General features: G+C 35.3%; 1 protein-coding gene across 9 annotated transcripts in view; it reads left to right on the forward strand.

Moving 5' to 3' along the window:
• Positions 1-23,684: 23,684 nt before the first annotated feature.
• The window catches only part of LOC109048020 (transcription factor 7-like 2), a 53,205-nt gene continuing 50,893 nt past the window's right edge, over positions 23,685-25,996 (forward strand). For 5 of the 9 annotated variants that reach the window (XR_006153058.1, XR_006153057.1, XR_006153060.1 and 2 more), the window contains exons 1-3: positions 23,687-24,040; positions 24,132-24,198; positions 24,946-25,049. Coding sequence is in view for 5 of the 9 variants with exons in the window: in XM_042711311.1 (XP_042567245.1) it covers positions 23,864-24,040; positions 24,132-24,198; positions 24,946-25,049 (348 nt within the window). In the remaining 4 variants the exon portion in view is untranslated. Of the gene's footprint in view, positions 24,041-24,131; positions 24,199-24,945; positions 25,050-25,996 lie in introns of all 9 variants that reach the window. The other 4 variants (XM_042711307.1, XM_042711308.1, XM_042711309.1 and 1 more) reach the window with 2 other exon arrangements.

A 25,996-nucleotide genomic window follows, 5' to 3' on the forward strand; every position in this document is an offset into this window, starting at 1 on the left:
TCCATCATGCTGGAAGATGCACGGATCATCACCAAACTGCTCATGGATGGTTAGAAGAAGTTGCTCTTGCAGGACGTTTTGATACCATTCTTTATTCCTCGCAGTGTTTTTGGGCAGAATTATGAGAGAGCCCACTCCCTTGGTTGAGAAGCAGCCCCACACATGGAGGGTCGCAGGATGCTTCACTGATGGCACGTCATAGCACTCGTGGTGGTCTTCACCTGTTCTTCTCCGAACCGCTGATTTTCCAGATGTCCCAAACAGATGAAAGGAAGCTTCATCAGAGAAAATAACTTTGCACCAGTCTTCTGCTGTCCAATCCTTGTACCTCCTGCAGAATTCCAGTCTGTCCTCGACATGTTTCTTGGAGAGAAGTGTCTTCTTTGCTGTCCTTCTTGACACCAGGCCTCTGTCCGAGAGTCTTCTCCTCACTGTGCGTGCAGATGCGCTGACACCAGCCTGCTGCCATTCCTGAGCGAGCTCTGCACTGGTGGAGACACGACTCTGCCGCTGGCTCCTCAGCAGGAGACGGTCCTGGCGCTTGCTGGACACTCTGGGACGTCCTGAAGACTTCTTCACTGCGATCGAGCCACTCTCCTTGAAGATCTTGATGATACGATAAATGGTACTTTCAGGTGCAATATTCTTTGTAGCAATTTCCTTGCATGTGAGGCCCTTTTGATGCAAAGCGATTATGGCTGCGCGTGTTTCTTTGGAGGTAACCATTGCTATCAAGAACACAATGGGCAAGTGATGTTATGCTCGACACTGAAGCTCCGAGGCTAATAAAAAAATAAAACACTTTTCACATTAAAGCACTGGATCGGAGCTTGATTCTTTTTGCCAAAAGCACATGATCTATGACGTTCGTACAATAGCATCCAGCTGCAGCCCCGCAGACTCACCCCCGGTTAGACACGGTTAGACACTACATTGAAAAGTGAACGGCGATACGGAAATGACGTCAATTTGAAAAGTGAATGACGATAGGGAAATGACGTCTGCTGTCCATCCACTGGTGTCCAGCCAGTGGTGTCTAACCGGAGGTGAGTCTGCGGGGCTGCAGCTGGATGCCTCTCCGTTCGTACGTTGAAAATTATAGTATGGAAGGCCGACGGGGCCAAAAGTATTCAAATGGAACGCGTGAAATTTGACCGTCATCACGCAAAATTTGTCCGCGGTAAGCGGCACTTTGAACGTGTCTCTTTAGTACGTGTAGACACGGACATTTTGGCTGTCAGTGTTTGCCACTTTTATTTTGTACATTCAAAGACGCACTGAGAGAACAAATTTGAACGTGTTTCTCAACGCACACATTCTGGCCCTGTTAAGGTGGCAATTTTGAACGTGTAATATTTTTTTAAGGCATTACAATCCATTTACCCTCATATTAATACTTTCTTTAGTTTATGGTGTCATTAAGTAGGCCTAGTATTGTAGCCAGTAAATTAATAAATGTAATGAGATGTAAAGAGTTTTGTTTATTTTCTTTTAATGGGTCACTCTTACTCCCAGGTCTGTGTACCTTCTGGTCATTTGAACAGAAATTAAGATAGATTTTTCTCTTTTTTCATGGATTAAAATTAGAATATGCTTAAATAGAGACACAGTAAAAAAAAAATGCAGTGTCAATTTAAAGACTACTAAAGATCATATAAGGTCCCTGACTATCTAGTGTTAAAAGTACACCATTCGTAGTGTTGAATTTTTAGTATTAATATAGCACCTTATGGTGTAGAAAAATTACACTGCAAGTGTAAAGTGTTACACTTGCTATTGTTGTTTAAATTTTACACTTTGGGGTATTTAACACCCCAGTGTTTTTTTAATCCTTTAAGTGTAAAGTAATCTTTTCAGTGCAGAAACAAATGCTATTGTATGGTGTTGATGTACAAGATTAGACATAAAATCAGGACTCTTCAGACAGATGTATAAATTCCAACGTTTATTTAACAAATGGGCAAAGTGGCGACTTTAAAGCATACCAGATGTGTAGAGGTTAAATAGTCAGTCACATTCATTAAGTGTTGCACAGAAACATAAAATAGATTAAAAAACACAAATTCATCAAATTTACCTAGACATGAACAAATATGACAGGTAGATTTGAACAAGATTGCAGCAGGATACTTGTTGACAGTTGTGTAGCATCCATGAATGATGTTCCTCATTGCCCCATCAGTGAGCGTGTATGGCTGTGTGGTCTCTTCTGTGCAATCAAGGTGTACTTGTTAGTGCCTGCAGATCAAAGACAAAAATACCACTCAAGGTCAGCTCTCCAATTGATTTTATGTTAGTCTTTCATATACAACACATCTGGCAATATTTTGAAGCAGACAATAGGTAGTGACAGAAATGTCCAAATGTACCTTTTTGAAGATGTTTTTCAGCTTGATAGAAGGACATTTTTTTTCAGGTCCCTTGCAGCCTTGTGGTGAGGGTGGAATCAAATGAAGTAGGAGACAAATTGATGCAATATTGCTGTCCCATTCTAAATAACAGATATGACAACTTCATAGAAAATCACGTGACTGCTTCAGTATGTGATTTAGGCATGCATCCATACATGGGAAAGGAGACCAGAGGCCGTTTTTTTTGTCAATGGAGGAGAGGCTTCACTACGCTGAATAAACAGCTTTTTAGAGGAAACAGCTTATTTAATGAGTCGACAGCCTATCATCTAATCTTCAACATGTTTTACACTAAACAATACATTTGGATTAAACTACTTTTAGAGTTTATCATGAAAAAAAAAAATGCTGTTTTATAAGAGAAGGCACTGACTTTTTGCGACAGGTCTTACACAACTTACAACACTCCTCAATCATACCCATTAATGGCGATTGAGTGTCGCACAACTCTGACTGAAATTCTCAGTAACTTCAAGGTTGTAATGTGATTGGTTATTAAGGTAAACGTGATCCAAGTTAGCCATTACGCTTTCTCTAATAGTAAGTAATACAGACCCTCTCCTCTCAGCACCGATCAAAGTCAGACACCTTTTCTAACCAGAATGCATTGCTTTTATCAGGCAGCTGCTGAGCTTTGCAGCTCCACATGAAGTCGAACAAACCTTAATGACGAGAAGTGCTTCTTCCTTCCTTTGGTAGAAGAAGCGTTATCTATATCTAATTAGTATGATAGTGATTTCTCCTGACTAGTACACACGTTCTAGTTCACACGTTCACATGTGCTGCTGTTATGATTAGTCAATTAATGTTAGCTGGTCATTTTGTGTCAAGATCAAAAAAATGGTGAAATTTGTTTTTGTTTTATTTGTTTGTTTTTGTGAAAAGGTTTTAGCTTTTAGCAATTACTTAAAATGCATCTGATCACTCTACACAATAATCTAGAAATGATGTGAATGAACACCACAATATATATATTGCCAATGTTTACTTTATTTGTGTATTGTTACATGTGAGCTTTTCTGTTGATGTGTTTTATGTTCTTTGCAAGGTGTTTGTGCAGTTTTTTTATTGTTTAAAATGGTTGTAAAAAATTATAAAATTAAATTAAATGTAAAATTTAAATAAAATTGCTTATGTTTACCCTCATACCCATGTATGTTTCATCTCTTGTTTGAACTCCAGAAAGTGTTTGTACAGCATTCAAAACTCATCAAGAGACGAGTTGCTACAGTATCTAAGTAACAATAAGGTTTTTTAATGTTTTTGTGTTGATTTCAAACACTGTAACTTTTAAAATACTTTTACATTTACAAGAAAATGTCTGAGATACTTTTTTCAAATAATTAACACAAGTTACTTTGTTTTCCCGTTTATTCACTGACACGTCCCCTGTGAGAAATTAGAAGTGTGGTGCAGAGGCACTTCCTTCAGGCTGATGCTTACTAATATCACTTCTGGTGTGAAAGCGCCTTTACAGTTGCCAAAAATATAATTAAGTTGGCTTGAGAAAGCCAACTTACTGAAATCCTATTTAAACTTCTTCTTCTTCTTCTTCTTCTTCTTTTTCTTCTTCTTCTTCTTCTTCTTCTTATTCTTATTCTTCTGACCCAAAATTTTCAACTGCTACTCCTCCTAGAGCTTTAACTCTACAGACTCCAAACTCAGCCCAGATCTTCAGACTGATCTGAAGTTAGTTGCTATATCTTTTTAGACTGATTGGACTTACAGTTTTCATAAAAATGAAGATTAAAAATCATAAAAAATCCCATAGACTTATATTGAAAAGCCTGAAGCCCATTAGACTCAATCAGACTTACCTTCTATGTACTATCACTAACCCATTCAAACTAATTCAGACTCATCTATCTATCTATCTATCTATCTATCTATCTATCTATCTATCATCTGACTGTTTCTTTCTATCTATCTATCTATCTATCTATCTATCCTAGGAACATGTTAATCATGCTAGTGACATGCTAGTAACATGCTAATCATGCTAGAAACATGCTAGAGACATACTAGTCACTTGCTAATCATGCTAGAAACATGCTAGTGACATGTTAGTCACTTGCTAATCATGCTACGAACATGCTAGTAAAATGCTAATCATGTTAAAAACATGCTACTAACATGCTAATCATGCTAGAAACATGCTATTGAAATGCTAATCATGCTAGAAACATGCTAGTGACATGCTAGTAACATGCTAATCATGTTAAAACATGCTAGTAACATGCTAATCATGCTAGAAACATGTTAGTGACATGCTAGTCACTTGCTAATCATGCTAGAAACATGCTAGTGACATGTTAATCATGCTAGAAACATGCTAGCAACATGCTAGTCACTTGCTAATCATGCTAGAAACATGCTAGTGAAATGCTAGTCACTTGCTAATCATGCTACGAACATGCTAATAACATGCTAATCATGCTAAAACATGCTAGTAACATGTTAATAATGCTAGAAACATGCTAGTGACATGACATTCAATTAATAATCATGCTAGAAACATGCTAGTGACATGCTAATCATGCTAAAAACATGTTAGTAACATGCTAATCATGCTAGAAACATGCTAGTGACATGCTAATAATGCTAGAAACATGCTAGTGACATGCTAGTAAATGCTAATCATGTTAAAAACATGCTAGTAACATGCTAATCATGCTAGAAACATGCTAGTGACCAGCTAATGACATGCTAATCATGCTAGAAACATGCTAGTGACATGCTAGTCACTTGCTAATCATGCTACGGACATGCTAGTAACATGCTAATCATGCTAAAAACATGATAGTAACATGCTAATAATGCTAGAAACATGCTAGTGACATGTTAGTCACTTGCTAATCATGCTAGAAACATGCTAGTGACATGCTAATCATGCTTAAAAACATGTTAGTAACATGCTAATCATGCAAGAAACATGCTAGTGACATGCTAGTAACATGCTAATCATGCTACAAACATGCTAGTAACATGCTAATAATGCTAAAACATGCTAACAACATGCTAATCATGCTAGAAACATGCTAGTGACATGTTAGTAACTTGTTAATCATGCTAGAAACATGCTAGTGACATGTTAATAACTTGCTAATCATGCTAGGAACATGCTAGTAACATGATAATCATGCTAGAAACATGCTAGTAACTTGTTAATCATGCTAGCGACATGCTAGTAACATGCTTATCATGCTAGTAACATGCTAGAGACATGCTAATAACTTGCTAATCATGCTAGAGACATGCTAATCACTTGCTAATCATGCTAGAAACATGATAGCGACATGCTAGTAACTTGTTAATCATGCTAGCAACATACTGGTAACTAGCTTATCATGCTAGAAACATGCTAGTAACTTTGCTAATCATGCTAATGACATGCTAGTCACTTGCTAGTAATGCTAACAATATGCTAATCACTTGCTTTATTAAACTTCTCAAACTTTTCAAACTTTTTTAACTTTTCAAACTTTCTAAACTTCTAAACTTTCTAAACTTTTGGGTCAGTCTTTCTCAAGCCAACTTAAAGTTTGTCTTGACGAACTTTTTTATCTAGTTGGGTTATTGTGTTTTTAAAAAACAAATGAGCAAGCCCTGCCCAGGTGACTAAAAGTAACACAAAAGTAATGTAATGCACTACTTTCCATAAAGAGTAACTAAGTAATGCAATTAGTTACTTTTTAATGGAGAAACAGTATTTTGTAATGCATTACTTTTAAAAATAATTATCCCCAACACTGCAATTCAATATGTGATATTAACTCCAAAATGTATAGAACCAAATAGCTCAAGTAGGATAAAACTTTACTAGCATTAACAAAGCTAGTGCTCATTGAACAAAGCTTTATGCATCATAGTACTAATACATGTACATAGATCCAAAACTATAAGCTCTGCTCTTCTGCACAATGGTAACGACAGAAACTTCAATTTAACAAAAACTTTCAAATGTCAAACATAACTGAATATTAAACATTAATAGATGTTTCTCTTTACTCAAAAACTCATAAAGTAGCACTTCATTTCAATATTTCCATATCCAGCCATATGCAAAGCATGCTGGGAACTAACAATCACTGGCAAAATAAAACTGCAAAATTGAGCTAATTCTCTTAGGTAGCCTTCTTTCCTTAATTTTTTCAGTTTAATCAGTTCCTCAATTCAAGCCTCAAAACTGCATGGGTTTCCTTAAAAAATATGAGGAAACATAATCTCTTGGTTTTATTAGTGAAAAGTTCTCAATATTTTCTATACAACACTGATCCACAATTTCTTTAAAATTGACAAATATACATACTATTTTTATCACCTTAATTTTTTAGATGATTTTTTTCCCGATTGTGTGCATGATCAGCGCCACGTGCTGTTATTATCAAAAGCGTCCAGATGATGGCAGTATTTTGAATACAACTTGACAGTAACCTGAGCTGAAGCTTCAAGAGTAAAGGCACTTAACATTCACAAAATCAAGGAGATGTATATGCATTGGCCAACATCAAGGAGATACAAATAGTGTGCATTATTGTTATGTTATATGCATTATTATAAATAATGCATTACTGTTAATTTATTAGGCGCATATGATGTGTAGACAATTATAAACATATAATAAGCTGTTATATAGTAGACTGTAGGTATAACTGCTAAATTGTTATATTCTGTTGGATTTATTAAGATGGAATAAACTCTTTAATCCAGTTTAATGGGTTTTGTATGTCACAGCATAAATGATGTGTCACTGATTGATATAATGCTGGGTAAATCTGGGTAAATGCGATCTGCTCTCGTGTATTCAGCACTGATGAGTGTTTTGTGTGGATGAAAGCATCATTGAGATATGACTTATGTTCAGTTTAAACAAGAGTTTGGCTTTATTTTCATTAGCATCTGATTAGTCAAAGACGGATATCTGGTCATGTTTTTCTAACCTCACTTGCTGTTTACTATTGTAATAGATGAGAAAAGAGGACGTGTGTGAGTATTTAAATAAGCTAAATACAACTAGCATCTCACAGACTCAAATAAATGGATCAGATACATGTTTGGTACGGTATTTTCGTAATTTTTTTTTTTGCATTTGTTGCTTAGGGCCCATTAAATCATCTTTGCATATGGGCCCAGGCCTGACTTGCTGTGCCACTGGTCCTTTCTCAAGTCTGTTAGCAAAGAGTACATACAATCGTCACTTCGAGGAAGTAATTTTATCGTTTATGATCATGTGATGCAGGCTGGCTAGTCCTTGTGATTCATTTTAAAGCTATGGTGGAAGAGTTTGAGTTAATGCATAAACTTGGGATGTACAATACTGGCTGATGTACAAATCATTTTGGCTGATGGCCGATACTGATATATTTCCTTTAGTTTGGAAACAAAACCAAGTCTATCTTCTGCTGTAACAATAGAGGCGTCGTGACAACAAAGTGGGGATCCAATATCAGGCTTTATTAAAAGAGCCTAGTCAGGACAGGCTGGGTCAGATACCAGCAAACAATAACATCCAAGGCACAGACAAAAGAGTAATCCAACAAGACAGGCAATGATCAGGACAGGCAGCAGTCAAAAAGGTAACAGTCCAAGGATCAAAACACGAGAAAGGCAAAACTTAGGAACATGGAAACTAGGAAACACGGAAGGGCTAAACACTCAATCACCAGCAATGTGAGCATGTGTGTGTGCTGTTCTTATAGTGTGAGACTGATGAGGTGATGAGAGACAGGTGATTGCAATTGATGATGAGTCCGGGCAAAGGATTATGGGAAATGGAGTCCGGGGTGAAGCAGCAAGAGTGTGGAATGGAGTGCCCTCTAGTGAAGCTCACGGGCACTCCAGCTAGAGATCGTGACGTGCAGAGATTATAAATGTTTTTTTTGTTGTTGTTGGTTTTTTTTTTTTTTTTTTGGTTAGTTTTAAGCAAAAAAACTACTTGTTAAAGTTTATATATATATATATATATATATATATATATATATATATATATATATATATATATATATATATATATATATATATATATATATAATGAGAGTACATTGAAAGCTTTGAACGAAAAAAAAAACGATATAATAAAATCAATCAAAGCTGGGGGTTTTTTTTGTTTTTTTTTCAGACAGATGCATTTTCAAATGGGATCCAAAACCAACCCTGTGTCTGAAATCGCCCCCTACACCCTTAAATAGGGCTCTGTTTGAGGGGACAGCCATTTTTAGTGATCTCTGAAACCTTAGTTCGTTCAATCCCACAATGCAAAGCAATAACGAGTGTACAACTGATGTACGCTCAACGGCTAGAGAATACCCATAATGCACTGTGAGAGTCGTAATACAATACAGGTATAAATCCATTGTAAATTGATTAATGAATAGTTTAATTAGGGTTTGTGCATAATTTCCATAAGATAAATCCTTTCATCTTACTACTGGAGCTGCAGGTTTGCCAGTTTCAAATGATTATTAAACAGCAAGCAGAAACTATGCAAAAGCGGCAGTCCTTGCAGATGGGCATTTGTTACCTGATTGGCTCACGTCACAGTGACGGTTATGTTTAGGGGTGGGGTTAGATAAGGGGGATCATTTTCACTGAATGATTTAAAAACACCCACCAGTTTGAAAACACCCACAAAGTTAGAAATTCCCACTTTGGTTCTGCAGAGAACTCATTCTCTCCAATACAGAGAATCTGATCACCATTCAGGAAAAAAGTTTGCACATGTGAGTTATTATTCATCATATCAGCAAGGAATATCAGCATAGTTTTTCATATCAGGCTGAAACTAAATGATTACAAATCAGGAGCACAGACAGGCAATGGGAGAGTTCATTGTTATTAAAGGGGTGAGGCTGGATGACATATAGACCATTTTAGTGAATGTAAGCAGCAGTGATGTGTTTTGTGGGCAGAAAGTGACAATTAAATGATAGCAGCCAAAAACATTTACAACATGAATCATCTGATAACTCCCTCGATTATTTTAATGGTTTCAAAAGTTTTTAAATTGGTGCAGAAAGTCTTAAATTCATAAAGTGATGGCAACAAATGTTGCATGCATTACAAAATATATATATATCTCTGTCAGTATTTTTTTTTTTGTTTGTTTTCCAACACAAATATCTAAACATCCTTAAGTCAAGATACATTTTGAGATGCAAACTGAAGATATGAAGTTTTTTTTTTTTTTTTTTTTTTTGAGAAACTGAACAAAATGTTTAAAACATGATATCTGTCACTGGGGAATGTAATGTTTTCCCTTTGGAAATAAGTTGATTTTTCTGAGTCCATTGGCAGATATTTGTTCTTGCTTTAATCATAAACTCACTTCATTTTGATCAGTTTCACAGAAAACAAGACTTCTTTTTCATTTTTTTGCATTTACCTTGATTTATAGAGTCTTTAGACATTTGCACTGGAAAACAAGGCAAAAATACTGAGAAACCACATCTTTTCTGCAGTGTGTGTGTGTGTGTGTGTGTCAATTATGGAGGTTGTATTTTCAAACTTCAAAGTGTTGCTAATACATCTCATTATCCTCTCCTTATTTAGTGAACATATTGACATATTGAGTTCCCTTTAATTTATTCCTTACGTTTCTTTCAATCAGTCTTAAAAAGGTCTTTAAGACTATCTTAAATCTGCCTTAAGAAAGCTTGCAGAAACCCTGAATTAACATTAAATTCATTCTTTAATTGCAGACTAATTATTGCAGCTTAGAGTCATAATGGAATGCAACCATAAACATTTGCATTTAGCTTCAAAGGCTTTCTTTGATGACAGTATTTTATAATAATAATCTTTTCTCTTTCAGATTCTGACATCCATATGCACTGCAAGACATTTTCTTCCTTACTCCACAGATCGTATCTGTTCAGACCGCTCATTTGCGTATGACATGGTTGAGAGCTGTTAATGTACAATAACCGTTTTAGATCGACTGACTGTAATAGGCTACTGTATAAGATTTCCATTCCAACTGAAAGAATAAATCTAGGCTGCTGTCTGCCCAGAGCAAAATGCAAAACTGTTGCATTTCATTCATTAACTGTGTCAATAACATGCAATGCATTTTAGTATTAGCTATCCACTATTAACCTATAGTTACGTCAGTGACGTATCCTCTCAGAAAGACTTTGATGTAGTCTGTTCAGGGTTTCATAACAACAGAAAGCAACACCTCCACAAACTACACATCTGATGTGCACAACAAAACAATCGTGCATATCCAGTCCACCTCTTGATCTGAAGAGCTTTTCCACTGCATTACCCAAGTTGTTGACATCACAAGGAGAGAAAGAAACAGCTTGCTTCCTGCCTTCTGAAAGGTATCACAAATGTCAAGCGCATGTGGTTTGTCTTTAAATGAGGTGAATCACCACACACTTTGTCATCTTTGTTCTGCTGCCTTTTGTTTTGCTTCTAGCGAGAAAGATGATTATCAAACCCGAGTGAACGTGAAGATGCGCTGCCTGTGGAGGGATGTGTGACGATAGGCTGTCTGTTGACAAACTGTGCATCAGTCTTACACAATATCTCCATAGTATCTCTTTGACAAAACTGTTTATTAGTGGTGTTTGATCTAAATCTTGAGGCAAAATGTCATGCTTTTATGTGACTCGACTTTAGTATTGTTTATGCATCTATTTGCATGCTGTTGTAGGGTCACAAAGGTCGTCGCCGTTAGTGTCTGAGCTCTCTGTGCAGTTTTCTGAGATTGCTCAAGAGTCTCAGGCAGGAAGCGCTCGGTGCAGGTAAGAGTCTGAGCGCATGTGTGGAGGTCTTCAACACCCACTCAACTCTCACCCGTCACAGCAGCATCAACATTTTCCACTCGCTCCCCAAAAGCACATCGTGCACAGAGCTTAGTGCAACTAGCAAATCTAGGGCAGAAGTGCTGGTCAAAAAATAGCTCATATTTTCCACCGCATGCATAAATTATGAACGTTTTTTTTTATGCATAGATACAGTTTTTCCCTCATAACAGAAAGCTGACAACATGATGCAATCTGCCATTTTTTGTCTGGTTTTCAGAGGTCTTGTCTGGCTGGAGGTCTTTAAGTGAATATATCTCAAAGGACTCATAGTTTTTCACCATTTTCAAATTATTTGTCTTCAATAGTTGTTTTTAAATAGTTATGTGACAAATGAGTTTCTATGAATACAAATACTGCAGTCTCTCAATTGCTCATAGAAGCTGCATTAATAATAAGAATAATAATTGCAGATGGAGTTTAGCGTGTCATAACATACCACAAATATAGCTTGTGTCAATTCTGAAGAAAAATTAAAAATTTACAGTAATTATTTTCACTCAGAAATTGCTAGTAAGCTTCACAAATAATTACAAAGAAACTGCAAGTATTAACATGACATTGTATATGAAATTTTATGGAAAGAATCAACTTTGAAGAACTTGTTTTGTAAGATAAACTTACATTTTTGTATCATAACTATATTTAAATAATCTTTTATATAGTTGTATATACAAAAATGTATATGCATAGAAAGGATATTAAATACAAATAAATTTACTGCCTTAATGTTTCAAAAAAACACATCGAAAAAAAAAACTAAAAAAATTGTTATAACAATGTAAAACAAACATCCAACAAAACAAATATATCAATGTAAAAATGTAACAACATACTTATTCTGACCTGTACTTATTAAAATTTATAAAAGAATAAGTTATCATTCTCAATTTTATTATATTATCAAGATTTAAAACTTTTTGCAGACAAATGGATGGTTTGAAGGACAGTGGCAAAGATTAGTAAAGATTTAAACTTTATTAATTAATTAGTATTTTAGCCAGGGCTGCACTGTGATCTTATAAATAGTCTTTTAATGATATCTAATGATTCTTGCTCTAAATATGCCTGACAAGTATGCAAAGTATATTTTTGGTACACAAACAATTGTTATATTGAATGACATTTTGAAAAATAAAAAAACCGTGTGTGTATATTGTCAGTGTTGTGATTTTTAGTTTCCTTGTTTTCCCCCGGTCTTAGTTCCTGTTTTCCTTATTTGGTCATGTTTCCTGTGCCTGTCATTATGTTGATTTCATTCCAGGTGTTCCCGTCTGTTTTGATTGATCCCAGGTGTGTCTCGTCTCCACGTAGTCTTGTCTAGTGTTTAAATAGTGTTCTCTGTTCTTAGTTCTCTGTCTGCTGTTGAATGTTATTTATCAGTTTGTACGTCAGTTAGAAGTTCCTTTGTTTGTGTCTCCTTGTGGATTTAATTAAATATCATACTTCCATATTCTCCTAGATCTTCTTGTTCCTTCTCCAAGTGAAGTGTGACAGATATATATTCTCATGTTTTGCTCAGGAAAAATAAAATTAAATAATAAAGCTGTATTAATCTTTTATTGTTCTGATGCTTGAAACCCCCTTTTCTATAAAATGTTATCAACTGAATTATAAAATGTTTGTATTAATTGCGTTGTTTATATAATAGTGCTTATATAGCAATACATTTAAACAAAACAACAGCCTAAAAAGGGTTTGTATCTGTCCTGCAAATCAACAAAATTTGCTTTCATTGTGCAAAACCAACCAAATTTTCCTGAGAGTCATGTACTCAATCAGGTTTAATACTAATATATATTGCAAGTGTTTTTGATTCATTTTAGCTCACACAGTTGACCAGCATCATTTCATTCTCAAAACCTCCTTCAGTGTAGGATTTTTTCAGCAGGTAATAATTGTGCATCTGATCACTTACACTGAGTACATATTACTACTCTAAAGTACTATTATAAACCCTGTACGGATAAAGAAGATACAAAGGTGCCCCAGCGAGAAGCTGTTGTACTTCTAAAGGTACCATTTTTGCACTTTTTATTTTGACAGTCGCACACTCTGCTCAACAACACACATGACTTGAGGATCATTCATGTCCGGAGCTCAAACACACAGACTGAGCTGAAAAACTTTTCCATCAAAATATGAGCAGTCTTGATGCTTGCATTAAAGCACACTACTAACAAACAGACAAATGAACGAACATGTGGGACTAGAACTAATAAAGCAGCTGGGCCATTTTTTATCCATTTGGTTCATATGCAGAATGAACAAAGCCTCTTTGGCTTTTAATGAATTGCTTCCACTTGAGTGTCGTGTTATACAAATCAAAAGATTATTGTGAAGAGCTAATGTCTCTGTGGTGAGCCTTGTGTCGCCATCTTCATGGCGCCTCTGTAATCAGTGCCAAGGAGAGAAGCGTGTGATGGGCATTTAGAGGCTGTGATGACTGGGAATGATGTGGAAATGGAGATGAGCATTTGTTCCCAGCATTGATCCGCAGCGGAAGATTAATGGTGGGAAGGGATGTGTTGATTTTTTTTCCCGCACTCATGTGTACATTTACTTTCCAGCGCTCAGAGTTTGATTTGCTATCGTGGGAAAACAAGATGTTGGAGTGTTTCTGGATGTTTCAGCGGTTTGGTGGAGCGCTGGTGCGAATGAAAGCAGCGAGGGCTTGATTCGAGTGCTAGGTTACTCATTTTAGGCATTCTGACTACTTATAGGTTACTTTTAGATGACTTTTTTATCTAACTTGTTTTAAACTTACTGTTAAACATAACATATTGATATAAAGAAGCAAAGAGAAAGAAAATATATTCCACTTTTTGATATCAACATCATAAAATGCATCAAACATTACATTACACCATGGTTTCCCAAACTGGGCTTAATGTAAGAACTACATTGGGTTTGTGAGTTGATAAAAAACTAAAAATTAATAGAATCATGCAAAATGTAAAAATAATTTAAACACTAAAATAGAGGTGTTTTATTTGTTTAGCTGCATGTCAATGTGACCCTTAACCAACATCAGAGAACTGTAAACATGTGAATTGTTAAATTATTGGAATATTAACTTCCTCAGAGATATTTCAAGTAAATATTTTATTTTAAGGTTTTTGAGTGACAAAAGTGTTTGGGAATCCATGCATTACATGAACAAACATTAATAAATAAGAAAACATCAGTGACATTTCATGCCCAAAGTCTTCCAGGTCTGAAATATTTTTGTCCTGCAGAATCAGCTCTTCCTGAAGGTCTCTGGATATGATGACATCATTGTGTTTCACAGCTACATCACCAGTGTTTAATAACTTAAGCACAATTATTTGTTTCATTTACTGGTTTGCATTTACTTGACATTTATGAATAGCTAAATGGTATGACACACAGTAGGATTTTCAGAAAGTTGAAAAAGAGAGAAAAAAAGAATTAGTGAGAATCAATAAATGATGAATAATTACTGCCACTGTGTAAATTGGATATGTAATAATGTAAACCATAAAATGATTATGAGCATTTTTAAAATGCAATACACTTTAATTAAGAGTACTTCTGATTACATGTAATCAGTGCCTTTGACTTTGTTTCATCATTTCAAACGTGAACTAAACTTCTGTTTGTAGAACTTTTAAAAGAGAACTTATTATGGAAATATTACACTTTAAAAGAATATGTTTAAGAATAACTGAATGTTTTTGGGATGCTTAACTAAACGCTACTTACAATTAAATAAAAGTGCATTATAGTTTAAATTGATTTTAAATGAAATTACTAGTATTTTTAAAGTGTACTATTGAATATACTGACAAGCATGCATGATAAACTAAATTATACTTTTTGTTTTGGTAAACTAAACTAAAATTATTTATATAAAAAATATTGTATGTCATGCATGTAAATATATTTGTGATTACACATTCATAATAATGTAATTGCAATTTGAAAAAGTTTAACTCTCTGTAACTCTGAATTAAAAATCTGAAGTGCTTCTTCCAAATATAATCAGTTTTGTTTTTTAATTATGTAAAAAAATGATTGTTTCCCCTTCATTCTAGAATGGTTTCAACCACACCGTGACTAAATTATCTGTAACTAATTACTAAATATACTAAACTATATTGGCTTTTGTTCACACAGAGAAAAATACAGCATATGAAGTGTTTAAAATCAATTAAAATGTAGATCTATTTACATTTCACTTGAATCTGTGCATGCTACAATTTTTTATTTTATTTTTTCTGATTCTTGTAATAACGTAATTAAGTCAAATCAAATTAAGTCAATATTTAATCAATGTGACTATCAGCCTTAACAAATTAGGTTACACTGAAGGAAGTCATTTAGATCTAAACAGATCAGATGAACAATTACAGCTTACGCCCCTTTTTCAGTGTTTTATTGTGCCCTCTGTCCACCCCACATTAAAATAATATTCTGTGTTATAGCACTCTTCTCCATTATTTCATCATCCATTAATGAATTTCTGCTTTTCCTCAAGTATGTGTCTCTGACACTGAATTCTGTTGACTTGCTGTTTCTAATTTACACAGAAAAGCACCATGCATGTTTGAGTGCATTATTAAGCACACAAAATTGTAACCTAAAAATGGTAAGTGCAAAATATTATTTAACATCACTGAGCCAACCATCATACATCAATTAATACCAACAGAACTAAATTTGATGGGTTAAATCAGGTAGAAATAAAAGCTATTTAAGGTAACAATCCAGCCCTTTTCCAGTGTGTGGATATGTGTGCTGCAGTGCTGACCGCGTCTGGTTAAACAGGACTGACAGAGGCTTCTGAATAAAAGAGTTAAGACTCTTTGCCACAGCAACCAAAACTAAGGAACAGTTACAATTCTTTTCTTGCTTTCTTTTCTTCCTTTTATTTTTGTAAATTTGCATCGAGCATAATATTAGTATTTATTTATGTTTGTTGTTATTAATCATGTTATTTGAGGAAATGTTCTGTTTTTTGTATTTTAAATGAAAGTTTGTGATATGAACAAATCCTCTCAAAATTCAGTGTTCTGAGCTGCAATCCAGTTACTCTCCTTATGATGCTTTATCCTAGAACCTTTAAGATGAATGGAATCTTTCCACTGCACTAAAGGATCTTTATAGTGGAAAAATGTTCTTTAGATTTTTAAAATCTTCTTCAGACTTACCTACTTTTTTATTTTTATTTTAAATTCAAAAAAAAAAAAATTATTATTGTTTGGGGAGCTAGAAAAGTTTTTTTTTTTTTTTAATGTCATCGGTGTGAAAAGCCTCCCTTATGAAAGTTCTATTTTTAAGAGTGCGATATATCGCTGCTGTGCTTTGCTCGTGACTCTGAAATTCCTGCACTGCACCTAAAGGGGTCAGTCATATTCAGGTTTTCTATCAGAATCAGAATCAGGGGAGCATTTTTGTCCTCAAGTGTCCTTATAGTCACAATCAGTGAAGCTTACAGACACAAGTGAGACAGTGGGACGCTTAATAACAACAATAAAATTGTTATTATAATTATATTAATAATAATATAAAATATAGGTTTAATTGTAGGCTAATGCAGAGTCTAAACAGGAAAAAGTAACCAGCAAGCTGTTACCTTAAAGAGCTACTTCTACCTGGTTTAACACACACAACTAGTTGATATAAACTGATGTATGTATTTTGGTTCAGTGATATTAAATAATATTTTGGACTTGAATAAAACCAGTTAATTTACATGTTACCATTTTTATCTAAATTGTTTTGTTTATTTGTTTGTTTGTTTGTTTGTTCAAAACTCTTTAATCTAATGTTAATTATCAGTTTTTCCAGCATTCATATACAAAGAGTATAAAAATAAACAAATCATGAGCATTCAAGCTGGATTTTAACAGATTAGTTATAGTTTTTTACTCAATAGCAATACAACAAATTCTAGCTCATCGTTTTATAGTCTTCCCCAGAGCTTTAGCAGTTTGAAATCATTTATTTTTTCTTTTTCTTTTTCTTTTCCTTCTCCTGCTTAATGAGGGGAGAGTGTAAAAAATTCTACCATATTACAATATTTGTTTTTATTTACTTACTTCTTGGTTTATTTATTGGTTGGTTGTTCATAAATCAAAAGTAGAAACAAATATTGCCTGTGTCCTAAATCATCTGTGAAACGAGAGAAACAAGTTCCAGTTAATAATCATCAAATAGAGAATGCACAATTTACATGCGCATCAGTCATAAACACACATGCACACACACGTGTTTTTCTGTCACGGTGGGGACTTTCCATAGACTTGCATTTTTGTAATCTGTGCTAATGTTATTTTCTATCCCGTAAACCCACAAACAAAACTTTTTCAATCCAAAAACCTTTTTTTTTAATCTCTATTTTTTTTTTTTTTTTTTTTTTAATCAAAAAGAATTGTAAAGCTGTTGTTGGGGCTGATGTTTGGTCTTCACAATGTAGACAAAACCTGAGCCACACACACACACACACACACACACACATGGTGGTTTGTGTTCATTCAAAGACCTAAACAGTTATCCATCATAAGAATCTACATCCTGTCCAATGCCACATCAGTGTCCCTGTGCTCTGGAAACACTGGCCCCAAAGCCGCTGTTAAACATCAAGTGGCCGCTTCACCCGCCCTCTCACCACTACAAACACACCACACCAGCTCAACACAGCTCTTCAATCTCCTCCAAGGGAATAAAAAACAAGTTAGCAATTAATGCAGTGAATCAAATCATATAACTGCTGCTCATTCTTCAAAATCCCACCAATGAATCCAAACTGAGAGTGTGCTTCCGTGAGAATCCTACCTGTGTGCACAATAATAATCTGAATTTTAAAACGAAATTAGAAATCGCAACAACATTTTCATAATTATATATTTAGATACAGTGATGTTTGGATCATATTAACCGTGAGGTTAGATGTCATGCTGCTTTGAGTTTTGAAAGATTAAAAATATTTTTTTTTTCCAAAAACATAAAAATATGCAAATGCAACAAACAAATGTTTAAATGAATTGCTATTAAAATGAAGTCATCATGTAGCACTGAAGTTCTGTATTCAAATTTAAAATATAAAAATGTATTTACAAACCAGATGGCAATTATGAATGCTGTGATATCAATCCATCCATTCTCCAAATCTTGTCATATTAACATTAAATAGTATAATATTAATATAGAATGTTAGAATATTAAAGTCAGAAACTAGAGAATGACAGAGAACATGTCAGTGTTACTTTAGTTTCATTGAGATACTACTATAAATTTTATTAATATTTTGAATCAGTTTTGAATCACTTTTAGAATCAGTTTTAATTTCTATAATTTCCATTTTCCAAATTTTAGTAAGTTTTTGTTTGCTTTATATCTGTCTGCATAGTTTTTATTAATTTGTATTTTAGTTTTAATTGTTTTAGTCCATCAAGTTAAACTAAATTAAAATGACAAATTAGAAATTAGATGAAATAAAAAGGGTTATATATTTTGTTGTGTCAGTTCATGTTTATTTCATTTCAAACGTTTTAGTGGTTTTCATTTTAGTTTCAGTTTTAGTTTAGTTATAAGAACCTTGATACACATCCATTCAAGCTGCTAACAAACTTATTCTGTTTTCTCTGCTAACATCTGTATCATTTTAATGCATGATGATGCATGTTAAAGTGATTGCTGATGATGAGTTGATAAGAAACCAATGGCATTCAAAAAAAAACTAATGCAATCATATTTTCAGAGTCAGTTATCTGTATGGTGAAACAGTAGCAGTAGCCAAAGATGACTGGATAAATAATCCACATGTAGTTTCACAAATGTGCTGATGTAAATGTGACCTCAAGTGATTTTTCATTGTCGGGGTAAAAAAAGAGAAGCATATCATGCTTTAATGAACCCTTATTAAGGCATATACAGTACATGCCTCATACAATAACTTTGGAGTCTTTAATGATGTGTTCATGTTACTGAACACTTAATAGAGCTTATGCATGAAGACTGCCATCTCTCTGGCGTCTAGTTTTTCTATGTATCTAAAGAAACCAGAGAGAATCACACTGCAGTAAAGAATCAGATAGCAACACGCTCATCTGAAGCTCCTGTGGTGAATCTATTGATCCTCAAAGAGCCATAAAGCGAGCTTCTTGATAAGAAGAGAGATTTATCTCTGAATCTGTTTGCAGAGGGGATGTAAGTGCCGGATTGGAAACAAATCTCATTTCTGCTGTCATATTGACACTGATAATAATAGTTCATGCAGCCTGTGTTTGCTGTAAAAACAGCAGAGCATTTCAATAATTAATGCATTTCTGTTTGTTTTTAAAAAGCAAGGCATTGAGGAACCAACAGGAGACTTTACCTCCAAATGAACCTCTGAAAAAAATCAGTAGAAATCCGACAATATCTGGAATGTTTTCTTTATCCAGACCATTCCTTTAAGCCTAGAACACAGTCAAAATACAGAATCAGCTGTGAAAATGGCTTCATTAACAGTACATGGTGACATATTTTTTCTCATAGGATCATTTTGTGGTGTGCAACAGGAATACATGAATGTGCTTTCTTGTAGCACAATATAATGTGCATTGCTTTACAAGCAAGTGCACTACATGACTTATCCTCCTGCTATAAAGTTTTTAAAAAGTTTTATAAAAGGCCCTAAGAATTTAACATTTTATTTCAAGACTTTCCACCTCAGGTTTGGAGATCATGTGAAATTTACTTCTAAAAGAGTTGCTCTCAAAAACAGGTTTCAGCTCTCTTCTGATCAGTTCACGCACAGCAGAGGAAAAATCATAATTGCAAATAATAAAATGCAATTAACCCTTTGTAATAAATGAAATTAACCCATAATTATGCCAGCAAAATGCATTTAAAAAGGAGGAGAAACACTTCCCGTGGCTTTTTGTTTTTAATGTCCCATCATGCGCTGCACTCTTTCGCTACAAATCCATCTGTCACTTAGTAAAATGCCAAATACTAATGCAGTATCAAATGAAGTTTTGTCTTTTTATACACTAAAATGTTTTAGCACCGTTTGTTGCCCCTCGATGACCCTGAAGCCAAACCAGCCGTAAAATAACTGAGCATTTCAGTAAATGAAATTTTTTAATTTGTAAAATGAAGGGTACCTAGTAGTTGGGATTCACCTGGTTTTGTAACTTACTTTAACCCCAAGAAAAGTCAATTACCCCTTTTTCCATTTTGGCAATCTCCTCATGAAGTCTGTGGAAAAAGTTGACACTGGATGGAAAACAATGTTTCTGTGAATGCAACCGAATGATGCTGCTAATGCTCACAAAGTAACATTTATAAACTGAACTTTCCACTGAGGTAAGCTGCAACAGTGCAGCACGTTTTTGCACGCCGATTGAATCTTGCGTATCTTAAAATAGAAGCCCCGCATCGGTTTACAGGCAGAAGGCAGAGAGATTGTGTTTTTTCATTAATCTGTTACTGTTATGCACGCGTGTGCAGATGAGCGCATGCTGTGTGTTGTGTATTTCGGTTTGTGTGTCAGTGCAGGTCTCGGGCGGTGTGTGTGTTACGTGTGTGTGAAGCACAGAGGTTTGAATGGTTGTGCTTCACATCAAAGGCTCAGGCAACTCTCTGCATTAACAAGCCCCTTTGTTTCCTGCCAGAGAGAGAGATTACAACAACAGGTCTGTCCTGAGCTGAGCTGAGCAGCGGAGGGCACGCGCACATGCCACATGCAGAACGCTTGTGTGCAGAAATGTCAAATCTCCAATGATGTTTGCTAATCATTCTGAGCCAGGAAAGCACTGACCGTTGTGTATCTGACAGCAGAACGCGCCGTCGCTCGAAGGGTGTGGCCAATAAAAAACACACAAGTGGCTTGAGTTAAACTGTGTCCCTTTGGATGTGGCTCAACCTCAGTTAAAGGATGTGATTTAATTAGTTTGCTACTTAAATGTGCATGGAGATTATTTAGGAAGCACAGTATGTAATTTTTAGGAACTGCATTTATCCTCGAAACCATCAAAGCTTGCAGTGCCATTGAAATGAGGCAGAGAAGCACAGCCTGACGGAGGGGTTTTATTCCACTCAGAATGCAGTTGGAAAGCTTGCAAACAGCTCCTTGTTTTATTCTAGACTTTGCGAAATGGATCACCTATATACACACAAAAATCCATATTGGTGAATATAATCATGTCTCTAAAAAATAAAAATGATTTACATAAGGTTTTGAGAATGCATTTATTTTTCACTGTTCCTTTCTATTGGTCCATCACAAATTAACTGTTATTTCATCCACAAACAAGCGACAGACACTCAAGCTTTGTGCTGTGCTGAAAATCCTTCACCTTATTTTGGTGTACCTGGTGTTGCTTTTTGAAAATTGCATGTTAATGCAATATTATTAGCAAATATTCTATCAACTTGTTTTCTTTTAATCAGCACAGCTTTAGTATTTATTTATTTTTTGACTTGATTCCGTTTTTGAGTGAAAAAAGCATTAATTGTGAATAATTTAGACAATGTTCACTCAAAAACTGAGGTGCGTAAGCTCAGATCAATAAGGCCTTTGATCAATAAGCTCCAAAAAGAAATACAAAACCTGTGCTAATTCAAAATAAAAAAACAAGTTGATAAAAAAATTGAATCCGATAATTTTAGGCTGGTCATTTTTGACAGGGAGCAGCACAAGTGTAACAAGTAACAAGAAACATTAACTATCATTTTCAGCATAAAAGAAAATCCTGTCTAGGTCAAAATGACCGAAACACGACATGAAGGTTCATTCAGGTTCTTGCAAAAATGTAACAACAACTTTTGCTCTCTAAGAGTAGCTCAGTCGATGTGTTACCTTTGTGTTTCCTGCCCCTGTGGCTTAGAAGATGGTAAAATACACTGACATTTGAAGTCACACAAAAGACACATGCTAAAGAGAAAGAAATGATCTAGGCCAGCTGAGGAGCAGCCCCTGAATCTGACACTAGAACTTAAACTGACCTATTCTTTCTGAAACAAAGTGCCCATAAAATAAGGAGTAAAAACCAGAGAGCTCTGGCTATCTGTTGGACAGCATGCAAATATGAGCTCAGGATGGCAAAGTGTAGGAAAACATTGAGAAATCATTAGGAGAATGATGTAGAAAAACTGCTTCCATGATAAGCAGCTGTCTATATTTAATCAAGGCAAATAAACAAGGTCTCATTTATAATTTAGATTTGCATGTATTAAACAGGCCATTTTTAATCCATTTATTAATATGCATGGAAGATATTGTATAAATATGCAGCCTTATGCAAATACTAGACTCATTTTTGTTTGTATTTAATTCTTATTCCCAGCTGTAGTTCATGGCAGAAAATGTACTCAAATATTATCGCACAGCATGGGAAGACATAATTATTTTTCAATTAAAACTCAAAACACTAAAGAGCAGAAAACTGAAAAAATAAGTCATGCACAAGGAGGTGATTCCTCAGTAATTTACAAACAATTTCACAAGTGTGTCATTTAAGAAAGTTATGCCACACTTTACATGGCAGTGTTTGAGTTACTGTGTAATAATCCAGTACATGTTTCTGTGTAGTAACTTATCTGGGTAACTGCTAACAGAAGCATGTAATAGCTCTGACTAATGTTTGTAAAAACACACGCACCATGTTGATGTGAAGGCTGTTTTAGTGTGTCTTTTTTGTAAGTGTTTTATTTTGTTTTAGTTTTACATTTTTATGATTTAAATTAATTAATAATTAGCTTTTCATTAAACTCATGAACCTGCTGCAGTTCCTTCACAAACTCCAGTTTGGGAAACCTTGCTGTAATATAATGTTTAATGCACTTCATGTTGTTAATAACAATGAATGGAATACATTTTCTTTCTCTTTGTATTTTTATATCAATATTATATTACTCTCTCTGATTATATTACTTAAAATGTGTAATGTAATGGTTCACTAACCACATTTTTTTTTTTATGTAATTTGGAATCAATAATGGACTACAATTTGTAAGTAGTCTATCCAACACTGCATATATATATAGGTGTAGTTGTTGCTCTTTTCCAAGTATGTTGACTGCATACTTGGGACAAAAAATGCAATGCATGTGTTATCTGTTCATTAAGTGACTTCAACACTAGAACTGTTCCTCGTGGTTCATTGCTCGCTAAAACACAATAAACTCAATAAACAATGGGTTCCTTCTTGGTACATGGTTTTCTTATTTACACGCTAAACTCCCCACTTTATATTTCAGTGCAAATTTATTTGAGACTGGTCTAAAAAAAAAGTGTTTTTCAGTTACCTCAAATATTCAAACATTTAAATTATTCATCATTTACAAATAGCGTCAACATCCGGTCTTCAGTATATTTTATTTGAAAGTATTCTTTCGTGAAATGTATTCGATTGTTCAATTCGATTGTTCAAGCCGAGACTAAAGCGCGTCGTGTTCCTTTAAGAGCGGACCCCCCTTCGGCTCATTGAAGCTGTCAATCACGCGTCGGTCTCTTTGATCTTCGCAGTTCTAAAGCGCGAGTGTTTGTTACTTTCAAGTCGCGCGGATCGACACAGCATAAAGAACTTTTCCTCTCTCGCGCGGGTCTCGAACGCTCTTCTGAGCGCGGAAAACAGCGACAACAACAATCAGAAGTACATTAATAAAGTTCGCTCATAACGCGTGAATATGCCGCAGCTGAACGGTGGAGGTGGAGATGATCTCGGGGCGAATGATGAGATGATCGCGTTTAAACATGAAGGAGATCACGAGGAGAAGATCCGCGAGAGCGCGTTCACGGAGAGCGACCTGGCCGATCTGAAATCATCTCTGGTCAACGAGTCCGAAATCAGCCAGAACTCTGCCGTAAGACCCCGTCAGCGCATGCATTCGTGTGTGTGTGTGTGTGTGTGTGTGTGTGCGTGCGCGTGGAATAAAGTGTGTTTGTGATGAGCAGGTGATCAGAAGAGGACAGCAAGAAGATCAGAGAATCTACACCGATAAACGAGAACATCTGGACGACGGTGAGACTACACACACACACACACACACACACACACACACACACACACACACACACTAGTCCCCAAAAGTGCTTGAAATGATGTAAAGTCTCTTGTTCAAACCATGCGCACTTTGTTTGTTTTATTTGTCGCTTTTGACGGGAGGGTTTTTAGTCTGCTTTACTTTATTTGACCTTTATCTACAAGCTACAGCTTGTATGTCTTTATTTACACAAATCTGTGCGTGTGGCTTTGCTTAGTTTAGTTTGGAGGCATAATTATCCCCAGATGTTTACTAAATCAGACAATATCTCTCCTTCTGAAAAAATACAAATTATTATTATTTTTAAATTTATTTGAGTTTTCTGTGTTTTGAAGTAATCTCACGTCTCATCTGTGGCGGTCTGATAAAAGTTGAATTGGGAAAAAAAAAAAACTTTCAACTGGGCCTGAGATCTAACCGATGGACTTTTTTTGGGGAAAACCTGAAATCTGCATCATTAAACAAGCTGTTTTTATCTCAAGCCTGTTTGATCTGTTTCCGTTATTTGCGCTCCAGAACTGAAACCGCTTTGAAGAGGATCTGTGATTGATCATCGTTATATATTTACAAGAGAATCTGATAAATACAACATACAACAAACTTAACACACAACAGTTCAGTATGACGACCTTACGATAGCGAAAGTTCATGCTTTGGTAACTGTGCACCTTACACATTTGATAGCTTCACAGCTTTTATTGTTCTGTCTCGCTTTCTCACTTCAGTGCCCAAACATCAAGATGGTGGAATGTATAAAGCGTCGTATTCTGGATACCCGTTCCTGATGCTGCCCGAGCCGTATCTACCGAACGGACCCGTCTCCCCATCTGTAAGTTCATGCCAACACTGTCCTTCCACTAGTGTTTATCATTAGAGTCCAGGTGTGTGGGAACCGCTCTGAAGGGCTGGTTAGTTTGCTGGGCCGCAGAAGAACGGCTGAGACAGGCCTGTAATTACCCCTCAGCTTGAGAGGACTTGAGAAAAGGGCGCTGGAGAGTCCCATTCAATGCGATTTGAATCAGTAGACATTCATATATTACTTTAGATCTGATAACGCTTACAGTGATCCATACTCCTTTCAGAAAAGCAGTTTTGACTTTTGGATATTCAGACAAGGTTCTATAAGTCATATAATGCCTTATAGTCATTGTTTAAACATCACTGTTGAGGAATATGCGTGTGAGCATGTATGCATGCATGTATGTGTGCAGACTTTGTCACTGTAAATCAAAGGCGTGCTACGTTTACGGTCAAATCTATTTATAAATGTGCAGATCATTTTTAATAATGATGTTACGTGGCATCATTGTCTTATTTGTCTTGTATCTGTTGTGTTTCACCGTGGCATTGTGACTGTGTGGATATTATGTAAGTGTATTTATAAAGAAAAACGTGCGTACAGTAACTAAATCCAGATTTTAGCTCCTACAGTGGTTATTATCCTGCTTGAAGTGTAGTTATAAAGTTGTAACTGCACAGCTGTAACACCAGTTCTTGATCATATTTTGAGTTGTTTCTTGCACATGTAGTGCTTGTTTTTATTGTAACTGTGTGATAAATACAGTCGTGCCCTACATAAAGTTTTGGGACTTTTTGAAGTTTCTTCCAGGTCTTTCTTAAAGGGACAGTTCAGCCAAAAATAAACATTCTGTCATTATCTACTCTCCCTCAAGTTGTACAAAACCTGTACGAGTTTCTTTCTTGTGTTAAACACAAAAGAAGATATTTTGAAGAATATTGGCAATCAAGCAGTTGAATTCCATATTGTTTTTTTGT

Source organism: Cyprinus carpio, chromosome A21 (genome assembly GCF_018340385.1).
Source record: "Cyprinus carpio isolate SPL01 chromosome A21, ASM1834038v1, whole genome shotgun sequence".
In the NCBI taxonomy this organism is placed as follows: Eukaryota; Metazoa; Chordata; class Actinopteri; order Cypriniformes; family Cyprinidae; genus Cyprinus; species Cyprinus carpio.